The 11923-nt window shown below is 36.5% G+C and overlaps 1 protein-coding gene across 1 annotated transcript; it reads right to left on the bottom strand.

The window, feature by feature from the left end:
* Positions 1-7678: 7678 nt before the first annotated feature.
* LOC110856568 (cubilin) lies at positions 7679-10299 on the bottom strand. The gene is made up of 5 exons (XM_022105053.2): positions 10165-10299; positions 9996-10052; positions 9391-9607; positions 8447-8800; positions 7679-7997 (listed from the first exon to the last, which is right to left on the bottom strand). Exons 1-5 carry the CDS (start codon positions 10217-10219, stop codon positions 7883-7885), a joined length of 798 nt encoding a protein of 265 aa, XP_021960745.1. The 5' UTR covers positions 10220-10299; the 3' UTR covers positions 7679-7882.
* Between the last annotated feature and the right edge of the window lie 1624 nt (positions 10300-11923).

The raw sequence follows: 11923 nt of genomic DNA, 5'->3' as shown, positions 1-11923 counted from the left end.
TTAAGTTAACCATCTAGTTATAGTTTGCTTAATTTATTCCGGCTTCGTTTGAATGCTTTTATGTAACAAGGGCAACATTATTTTTTAGAGTTTACCCTACATACATATATTTTATGACGACATACATATTATTTTCATATATTTAGAGATCACGCACTGGGTGGAATATTCACTCCTGCACACGGCCGATGTCGAACAGCGACCCTGGTGTGATTGGTGGATGGGTTATTTAAACTATCAGATTGAGCATCACTTGTTCCCGACCATGCCGCATTTTCGCCAACCGCAAATCAAGGATCGAGTTAGAGCACTGGCGGCAAAGCATGGTCTTCAATATTATGTTTTTTCCTATAAGGAAGCTCTCAAAAGATTGTTTCAGAATTTGCGAGATGTGTCACAACAATTGAAGGAATCCTGAAAGAAGGCAGATTTCTGGATAGATGGATTAAACTGCATAAATCTCCATACATACATAATAAAATATTGTTACTATGTTTTACAGTAAAAGCGACCTTCGTAATATTAAGTAAATGTGCAGGGTGGTTTAAATGTCAGGTTACAATGGAAAATTTTTAAATGGGAAAAATTCGTCAATTTCCATTAGTTATGGTTTTGGGATGGAGATTTTTATTAATTTTTATCAAAGCTTATGGGCTACTTATGATTAAATTCTTAAAATATTGAATTTCAGAGGTAAAATTCGGTTATTAATGGAGATTTGCGAATTTTTCCTTTGAAAAATTTTCCATTGCAACCTGACATTTAAACCACCCTGTATTTGATAAAATGAATAGACATATATGCTTATATATTAATGTTAGTTTATTAAGGTTTGGGCACTAAAATTAGACCCATTTCGTATACATTTCTTATGAACCAAATGGTGAAATTATAAAATACATACGCAAGAATTAGTAATTACTACGTGATTCTTAAATATAAACGACTTGTAAATGCAAGTAAACGACATCTGAACCCCAACAAGTGTTGTCGCCTTGCTACCAAATTGCATAAGGTACGCAGTCATATAATCCAGACATAAAATCCATAATCTCCATAACTACATATCCACTGTATGAAATATTGATGTAAAACAATGCCGGGGTATATGAAGGATGCAACACAACGCAGTACAAACAAAGTAAATTATCTTTTCTTAATTTTCAACACCAACTAGAACGATCAACTTGTAGAGATGTTTCAACAAGCGCTGATAGTTAGGTCATGTTAGGGTACCAACAATGTTTGAGATTTATGTATGTTCCTTCACACCAAGCTTTTAATATAACCACAATAGAAACAAAGCCAATTCAAGACATGGTAAAAGATAATTCTGAACTTTATTCAGATAACAGCAATCTTAAGTGGCAAGTTACTCTTGTAAAATGTCATTTCCAACAAGAAGCCTAGAATTGCAAACCCACCGAACAACAAGTAAAGTTGAAAAGCTACGAAAAGATTTTCCAACGCTCCAGTACTCTCTGGGTCTTGTGCCGGGTGATTTCGAGCAGTTTCTTCGGACTTGAATGTCCAGAGTCCTGCGTACAGTATGAAAAGCCCGTTAGAACTGAGCCACTGTAAATTTCGCTATAATCCTTCCGATCCAAAGTACTTAAAGTACCAAATAACGTTCCGCTTATAAAATATTTCCTTAACAATGTTACAAGTCACGTTAGAATACTTTCTTTTTAGAAAATACAAAACTTCCGGAACGATTTTAGAGCTTGGCTGGAAAGCGAGATTGTCGGCAAAAATAGCCGCGGCGGAAAATTCGCTGAAGATTATTTGTTTAGCAGGAATTTCTAAAACAGATTTAAAGTTAATATCCTTCTAAAATTGCGAAAGGATTCAAAGTAGTTGATCTTGTGTATATACCTCCAACCCAAATATAATTGTCAAAATTGGGCAAATCTTTTCGAATCGATAGCTGCCACCGGGTTGAATATTTCTTATCCTCACGAGTGTACAATTTGTACCCAAATTCTGTCAATAATTCACGAATATTTTTTATTGCGTATTTCTCGACTGGTTTTGTTATGTCGGTTGTAATTATGGCGTCGTAGGTTGAGCTCATAACAATCATTGCTACCATGCAAAGTAATCCAAACCACGTAAGGGTATTCCTAAAAATAATGGAAATAGATCGATATTTTTTCATGAAATGTACATAAAAGTTATACTGAAACCAACTAAACATAAGTGAGATCATGATGAATTGTTTTTTTACTAATTTTGTTCGTTCATAGCCAATTAGTGGTTGCGTTAACTTCCATATTGAAGGCTACATATTTTGCAATAATGTACAAATCAGTGATGTCAATAAAGCAAGTAAGAAGCAGTTAAGCAAAAAACATATTCCTTTGAGGACACTGATTTCTGCTTAAAAAATATCTTACCTGGAATGGAGCGACACTCCGAGAAATGTTGCCGCAATATCGCAATACCCACCTAACTTTGTGATTCCTAAAAATAGTGAGCTTGTAAAGCACACCATCCAGGTCCAAGTATCAATGATGGTGAAAAACTTTGAAATCTTTAATGATAACAAGGTCGAATTTTTCTGGCAGTAGAGCACATAATAATCGATGTTTTCTTGGAGGTGAAGTTTTTTGCCGGGAACAATAGAAAAAAGTTTCAGTTTGTTCGTAAACTCCAAACTCAGCGAATAAGTTAGTCAGGTGACTACAAAAAAACACAATCAATAATAGTTAAGGAAATTACACTGCGACTCATAAAACAAGGACACCTATCATTTTCCCCAATTTCTCAAACGAACTCCAAAATATTTATAGGTTCTTTTCGTCATTAACTACTACGGTGGGTAGTAGTCTTGTCGCAACTTTTCATCTTGGTTCATAATCATACAACTTAGGAATCTACAAAAACATAAAATTCAGGTGACCCATAAAACAAGGACATATCACAAAAAACAGGATGTTTGTTATTCCACTGGGCGAAATCAATTGACCTAGGGCCAGAAATTATATTATCAGTATATTTGTAATATTTTGGTCCATAGTAGGTGTAAATTAAACAATTTCTTAGGCAGGTATGCCATAGCGAGGGGTAAATTCCAGGAATCTGGCAGAGGGGCAAAGTAGAAGCTTTACATGCCGATTGGTAGAGTATATCTAAAATTTCATAGCAGGTAATTGTCAGGCGACATTACGTAGTAACGTTCAAGACCAAAGGGACCACTTCCAGTGGAAGAAACAAGCAAGGTGGCACGCCTTAGATGCTGCAGAGAGAAAAATCCATCATTTTCCGTCGCTCAGGCAACTCCTTTGTGACTGTAAACCAGACTAAAGTGGTTTTCAAGCTTCCCCCAGCGAAATCAACGACGAGAAAAGTCCGGCGTGCTTGCCCGATCCTCTGCAGAAATAAAATGAAGAAGAAGCGTGTCCTCTCCGGGAAGCACAAAGATGCTCAATCGCAGTGGGCAAAAGACCGAATGACGTGGACCTCTGAGTCCAGCAGCACCGTATTTAGCGACGCAAATGAGTTACATTGGATGGCCCAGATAGGATCAAGTATAATTTGAATGACCTTATCGAAGAAACCCTAAGTTTTACCACATACATAGCAGGGAAGGTAATGCCATGATCTGGCCGTTCATCGGTGGCAGGATGAGGTCTCAAATCTTGGTGTTGCGACCACGCTGGACTCACAGGGTTATCAAAACGTTTCAGGGGAACATTTACCTCCTCGGAAGCAAAAACTCGGAAGAAGAAAACGGCTGCCTTAACAAGATAATGCCCCATATTAAGCTCCACGGTGATCAATGAAATGGTCCCAAGACAACGATATCAAGATTCTGCCTTGGCCATTGAGGTGCTTGGATCTAAATCCGATTTAAACTATTTGGGGATATTAGTCACGTTTAATTTATCCTAATACTCGGCAGTGTTCAACAGCTTCCGAACAAAAACAAGGAATCATTGATGCACGAGATTCAATGCCAAACAGTGTTGTCAATAAGCACGTGGGGTCAATGAATAATCCATTTCTTTCTGATATCAATAAAGTGCGTACTTGTACTGAGTATTGTTGGGAAAGAGAATTGATAAAACACAAAATAACTGGCTAAAATGGAAATAATTCCAAGCCTGTCCTTGTTTTATGAGCCACCTGATTTTTACGTATTGTTAGATAACTTCTCCGCCACTGCATCAATTTTAATGAAACTTTGCAACAAGACCACCAGGCACCGCAGTACTTAATGGTGAAAGAAGCATAAAAATATTTTGAACGGCCTTTGAGAAATTGGAAAAAATCCTAGGTGTCCTTGTTTTGTGGGTCGCAGTGTAGATTCAAAACTTATTTTTACTACCGGTTTGAATAAAATGTAAAGTTCAGCTTCTTCCGTAACGCTTAAAGTGGTCCAAAATATGGTAAACAATGCGATCCAGTAGATAAAAAGTAGAGGTGATCTTCGCAATCAAAGTTTTCCAAGCGATACACCCAAGGTGAGTGTATCGGTAATCGGAACTGTTTTGGTTGTAGTCAAACAATACCCTAGATTTTATCAACGCTTCGCCAGTCGGAAACACAATATTGCTGTGTTCAATTGGTATTACTCCCCACGCCCCCTTTGCAGCATTTATATTAGTCGGATTAAGCAATAGGGTCAGAATTAATTTTTGCTTGAAATTCAATATTTTAAAATAAGTTGGAAGAGAAAAACGAAACCAGTACAGGTAAAAATAAGTGTTCCATGTACCTAAACCATTGGGTGAGAATACGATGTATACCACGGCATTGTTGTGATATCCCCAAGTGTCGAATTCTAAGACGTTGAAATATCCACCATCATAAAACATGACGATTTCTATGCAACATGTTTTCCATAAGGGGAAACCTCTTGACGTGTTGGAGTACAGATTTTTCACAGCCAGACCGCTTTTATGGGCGAAGGATAAGTGGTTATCGTATTGAAAACCGAGATCCTGAGCGGTGGGATTTGATTCTTTGACTTTTTGAACTAGTGCTGATATTAACAAGCAGTTTGGATTATGGTTAAAGTTTAAGGCAAACGCTTTATGGAAAATCGAGGATATCAGAAATGATAGGACGAAACATATGAAATTTCTGGCCATTGTGGGTGAGGATCTATTTGAGAGATCCAACTGCTCAGGGAAATAGCAGAATTACCATTGCAGGATGGGTAAGGTAAAGAAAATTACTTTACACGTGTCAGTGGTAATTGTATGAACCACATTTGTATTAATGAGGTTTCTGGAAATCGAACTATTTGTAATTAGGCTCGCAGTTTGATGTACGCGAATAACATCCGCTATTTCCTAAATATATGTAAGCTGTATAAGAGTGATAAAATTCTTTCATTGTTTTAGAATTCAGCATAGGAAATAATCTTTATTATATAAGTGAAATATAGTCTAAAACTGTGTCAATACCCTTGACGTATTCTATGCTCAGGTTTACGCATGTATGCATGTACAAATGGATTTTCTTCCAATTATATAAACCATATATGAGTATTTAGATAATGTATTAAGGTAGTAATCAACCATATTAAAATGATAACCTTATGTAAATGCATTGTACAATAATAATTTTGCTTAACAGTACATATAATCAACAGGCCGTATCGTATGTAAATATTATGCGAATTCATACTTGGTTGATTTGCATAAAGTTACGTACATATTGGCAGTTCATATCCGCTCCTTTTATGTATCTGTCACGTGAATAAACATCATGAATGTCAAATGAAGTTATAGACCTTCATGATGGAGATACACTTAAAATTAGATGGTGTGAAGTATAACACTTCAAGTATCAGGCACCGATTTGATTGGAATTTTTAAATTGTCTAATTTCAAAATTCCCTTGCTCAATGACTTTTAACAAAAGCAAGTAAGCGCAATTTTATCTATTAGTTTTGATTATTATTTATTTCAGGTTCGTAGACTAGGAGGTTAAGTATTTTAGTTTTCCCGAATGACTCAGCTTATGCATATGTGAATGTGAGTATTGCAGACCTTGTTAGATAATCATGTAAACATCTAGGTATGTTTGGGAAATGATTTTTTAGAGTGTTATTTAATCTTTATATTGATTAATTATACGTGTCTCAATACAGACCATACGTTTTTAACGTCTTCTATACCGTGCACGCCTGTCATTTTCTATCAGTACATCCTCCAACTTTTCCGTTTTACCGTAATATAGTCAAATCGACTGCAAAGCATAAGGATGTATTCAACCTATTTCCTCCCCTTCATCGTACAACATTACCGCATTTGCCAGAAAATATTTAAATACTATCCATTTCAATTCGACCCGAAACTGAAACGATTCATTTGCAAAAATACTTCTCCCCGTGGGGAAAAAATGTTAAGGCTACTTTATCTAGTCATGCTTTCATACACGTTGTTTGTCTCATGTCACCTATGTCTCATGTCGATGCCGCTGGCTAAGAAAATTCAAGGTTTCGTCTTTTGTTTAATATTCCTTATAGTAACTGGCTCCTCTTGGACTTGGAATGTTTTAGACAAGGCTGAAATACAAATGATCAATACTTGCCTGGAGTTTGAGGATAAGATATTGGACGGTATGTAGGTCTATTAATCCGTACGTAGAATTTTCGAAGGAGTAGGGTTGTTTTAGGGTGCTGGAACATCATTAATTTGGAACTAGGCTAAATAAATTAAATATTTGTTGCTTTTGTCACGTGTGAAGAGAAATTCAAACCTTCCAAACAAGCCGAAGCCATGCTTATCTTTCTCAAGATGCTGAAACACTCCTACTACTTGAACCCGTTAGCAATACTGGGAATGATATTGCTTGATCCTTGCACCCCTCCGTTCATTCTGTCAATGTCAGCCAGCTGCTCGGAAATCCGGTGGAATGGATTAGTCATACTGATCCCACTTTTGGAAACGTACATCTGCTTTTGCTTCTTCTACATTGGGACGACCGGAATCGTACACAATTTCTTCGTCGGAATTAGCTCGCTCTTGAACTACTTTCAGCTACTCGACAGGTGAAATCAATGGTCAAACTATGTATTTTAAATTCGTGCACGTCACATTGAAAAGTAACAACTTTTTGAATGCTCAGGAAAATACTGGAAACTGCCACAACGATCGGGGGCGAATCGTGTCTTCAAAGATACCGCATGATCCAACTAATTGAGAAAATAATGAATGCATTTCTCATGGAGAAGGTTGCGCCGTCCTTAGTTTGCGGGATGCCACTGCTGCAAATAGTTCTGCAATATGTGACCATCACGATGTATGGCGGAATTGCGATGCCAGTCTTTCTCATGTTCCCCATGACTATGGTGAATGCGATAGTAAATAATATACTCATCTTCACACTGGCGTCGTGGGTCTTCAATTCGTCTGTGAAATCTCTGAAGAAATTGGAAATGAGGATTTTACAGTGTACGAGGCGATCCGTAATTCGAAAGCAGTTGAAATCATGTGGAAGGCTTAAGATTAAATTTGGGTCTAATTTTATCGACAGTGGAACACCGTTGGTGATACAGGATTTTTGCTTCAATCAAACCATGTCGCTCATTTTAATAAGCGAAGGAAAACAAATATAGTTCAAATATATTTGTGATGCCATATTTTGTATCAAGTTCAAGAGTAGAATTACAAATTATAGCATACTTTATGGGATGAAATATATTTTCTAAATGTGGAATCGATCATTTTTTAAATAAGTTACAAATTTATTGTTGAACTGTTTTTTATATTGGGAAAATGCTGTATTGAATGTATGTAAGGATTAGCCGAATACTTAGTGGTCTACTGGAAAATAATATAGTGTTTCATTTTACAATATGGAATAAAATATTAGTTGCATGGCTAAATATGTTACGAATTCTGCAAGTGTTCAGTTTTGTTGAAATTTATTCCCACTCAAAGTCAAATCCCGTCCTGGTGTCGGTGCTATCAGAATTAAATCTTATCAAGCCAAGACCTTCGGGTAAAGTAAGACTTGGAGGAATAGTTGTTCGACAAAACCTTTAATAAAAAAGAAACATTTTTTTACATTCATCCCAGTTTGAAACTAGAGAGTTATACATTTATGTAAATTCTTGTAATTCTACAAAATATGTAACACAACTATGATTGTCAATTGTGGGGCAAAGCAAGGATTAAAGTACCGATTTACGAAAGTGCTTTTGCCATTTCTTGAAAGTACCAACAGTACCAAATTTATGACCATAAATCTTAGTACCCAGGACGGATTTTGACGCGAAACGACCGGTCCTTTGCTTTGTATTAAACTACTCCTGTAGTCGACTTACTGGAATTTCATTACAAAGTGTACCAAATGGGAATCGAAGTGTTTCTTAAAATCGGTTGCAAAATATTACTAAAGTTTCGTCTCCCCGTTTTTGCTAAATATTTTCATTTGGAAAATACGTCCCAAGTTTTAGATTTAACATAAGAGATATGTCTCGACTTACCTAGCAACTTCGCTGAACTGATTGTTAAACCAGGTGTAGGTTCTGACACTATCAAAGTTACAGTCCGCATTATACTCGACATCCACCCTGGTGAAGCGTAACGTTGGTTGAGATGGAGTTGAAGGGCAAAGTGTGAACCAGTCGATGACACTGTTGTTGTACTGCCCTCCACCTACCGGGTAGCTGTAATTGCCCTTCACTCCGGTCAAGCTGGCGTGACCGGTCAATATTTGATAATTGTCTGGACCGCTGGAGAAAAACTGGAGGCTGAATCCCATCGTGGGGGCGTGTCCGACGTTTAAAGTGATGAAGACATTTTTCGAAGGGAGTGTGTAATTCTGACCAACAGTTGTCCTTAAGTAGAAGAAAACTAAATATGTCAACGCCTGAATCGAGTATATTTCGTAAGAACCGTCGAAATCGGAATGTTTTTAATCGTTTCTCGGCTCTGCGAATTTAGTTTCAAATTCTTGATGACGATTTTGCATTCCCATTTTTTAAATTAACATTCCAGATTTCGAAATTTTTTAAGGGGGGGATATCAAGGTTAAGATTTGTAGGACTAAATGACTCCTATCTAACCTAAATCTCCAAAATCAACACATCTTCCAGGATTTCTAGTAGGCTCTGGAAATTTATTCTAAAATTCTGGAAGACTAGTTCTGTGAGCATGGTGTTTCCAGTTTTCTAAAAATATGCAGTCAAGATTATGACAGTTCTTGATCATAAGCTTAAGGAACCTTCAGAAAAATTGGAACTCCTCAAAACCGGCCAAAAACTCAACGCTATCTTATTATTTAACTTACACACTATGTAAAAATTTGTCGTCAAAAATATTAAAATAAATTCGAAATTGTTCGTATGTAGATGTGCAGGGATGTGGAATCAGATATGGGGGGTTATGCCAATATTTATAATTTCGTTAATAATTCTGCGGAACTTACACCCTCGTTTGAGCTCCTGGGCCGGCCGATGCGTACCCGAAATCGGTCAAGTATAAACCGTCCGACTCCTTAAGGCCGGATGAGACGAGCAAGAATCGCTGATTCTGAGCGGGAGCTTTCAAAGTCCAAATGCAACGCATGTCCGCCCGAATAGAACCTCCCACTTGGAAATTGATCGTTCCCGAGGAAGCCACAATATAACCGCCGCATGTTGTAACTAAAATATTTTGACATTATGTATGTTTGTGTCAAACAACCGTGGGAATTCATTGGGAAACAGTTTTAGCTTCACATATTTATTGCTATGCCGGTTTTACTAGAAAAATATGGGAAAATCAACAATTCAAAAGTGTTTCCAGATCTGTTTGAAACAGCCGACAAAATTCGCAAATTCACTCGCGTTATGCATTGCGAGTTTACATGCCCACATCGCAATTTAATTCGCCAGTTAAATATGCACTTTCAGAAACGTATGTATGTAGTTAAAGTTTTTTACGACTATTTTTAACCATTTTTTGGGGAATTTGGCAATTTTTTTGTACGTTACGAACTCCCTACGAACACCCCATTAACTCCAATTTTGATATTTTATAATCGATTAATACCTGTCTCAACTGGGACTGGATCCTCGGGCCGGTTATTCTGGAAGATTTCTGGTTCACCTTGTGAATAAAAGATTAAGCTAAAAATTAACTAAAATGTTCAATTAAATTTTTATTAATCAGTCTTCTAAAGAACTTATGAAAAAGAAGGAAACGTTTCCAAAAAACGTACCCTGGGCCGACATGGCTAGCAGGACGAGGAATAAGAAAACAATGGTTGAGTACATGTCTGTTTGAGTGCACCTCACTTCTTGCTCTAATTACAATATGCTGTTTCGTCCCAAATTTATATCTGTATGCACCAGCGTACGTTCCATGCATAATTGATTTTCGACCTTATCGTATCTCGTTATCAGACTAATTGAAGAGATAAGTAGTTGTTTATTGCGTCATGTCCAGTCCAGGTTGGCAAGGGAGTTTTATAAAGTGGAAAGTTTTGTCAATATATATCAACTAGAGTGATTGGGTTGGTTGGCTGACAGATCCTTATATGTATTTAAAATGAATTGATAAAATGAGGCGTTTGTAAATAACACATTTCGTAACCAATTTTTTAATCGAATCAGATCGGCTTCAGTTTATTAGGTACGTATTTGGTATTCATGTTTCATTTTATACATATATATTTAAACGTATGTATAAACGTATTCATTGAATATACTCTTGTATGTGTTTTAAAGATGCGTAGCCAATTTAGAAATTGACGAATTTGCTAGCCTGGGGATTGCGTTTCTCCTCTTTTTATGCAAATATCTCAGCCGAACCTGCGTACTGGCAGATACATAGTTTCATTTACAAATTTCATACTAATTATATTTGTGATCGATTGACACTAGTTTCGTCCAAATCTGTGAGCATACGTTGGGAGACCTCCATTGTTAGTTAGCATAACTAACAATAAATATGGCAGAGCTGCTTGAACTTATATACATATTTGGCTACATACATTCTAAGATACATGCTAAGATTTCATACCCATGAATACCCTGGATGCCAAGCAATACTGGGAAGTTTCCATGAAAACTTACACCGATATAAAAAGTTTGGCATTGCACTCAAAAAATCTCTAGACTTCGCCTTATTCAAAAATGCATTGCTTTGTTAAAAAATCGTAGGGCGATAATTATGATCAAATTCTTCCATTGTTCGGTAATTACTAGAAATTTAATAAATCTGAAATTCAATAATTATCTATGTATGTATATACAACTGTTTGAATAGACCGAGATAAATATGTGACAATTCCTTCCAAGTTGATTAAACAAAGCTACATACCTATAATAATAATAATTTATTCTTGAAAATTCTTACAAGGCTCATGGCCCATAGAATTACATGTTAGGTTACATCGTAAAGCATTAAATAATAAATCAATAATACTACAATGACGATTATTTCCTTGCAAAATTATCCTAAATAAAGAACGTCCGGGAATGAATGGGAATGGTCTGAAAATGTGGTCATAAAATCACAATGAGTTATCGGAATTTTAAACTTTTTGCATATGTATAATACCAAATACGTACCTACATAATTTAATTAATAGCTAAGGCCGCCACACCCCCGTTGGCGACTAGTTCGATTTTCTTGCGAAGATTTTTCATTAAATTTTTTCCCGAAGTTTTTGCCACTTCCGAGGTGATTTTCTTCCATCGTCCTTTGAATTTTCGAAAGGTGTCAGGCACATCTTGAAGCCGGGAGTATACTGACTTAGAACGTGCCCAGAATTTTTCGATTGGGCGGAGTTGGGGTACATTAGGTGGGTTGATATCTTTTGGTACGAAATCAATATTTTTCTTTCTGAGGTACTCGGTCACTTTCTTTGCATAGTGACAAGTGGCGAGGTCAGGCCAAAACAAAACTTTATCATTTTTGTGAAACCTATTAATAAATGCTTCCAATCCAGCCTTGACGCAATTTTTCAGATAAAT

The sequence above is a fragment of the Folsomia candida genome, unplaced genomic scaffold, assembly GCF_002217175.1.
Source record: "Folsomia candida strain VU population unplaced genomic scaffold, ASM221717v1 Fcan01_Sc016, whole genome shotgun sequence".
In the NCBI taxonomy this organism is placed as follows: Eukaryota; Metazoa; Arthropoda; class Collembola; order Entomobryomorpha; family Isotomidae; genus Folsomia; species Folsomia candida.
This window is presented reverse-complemented; position numbering and strand designations above follow the sequence as displayed.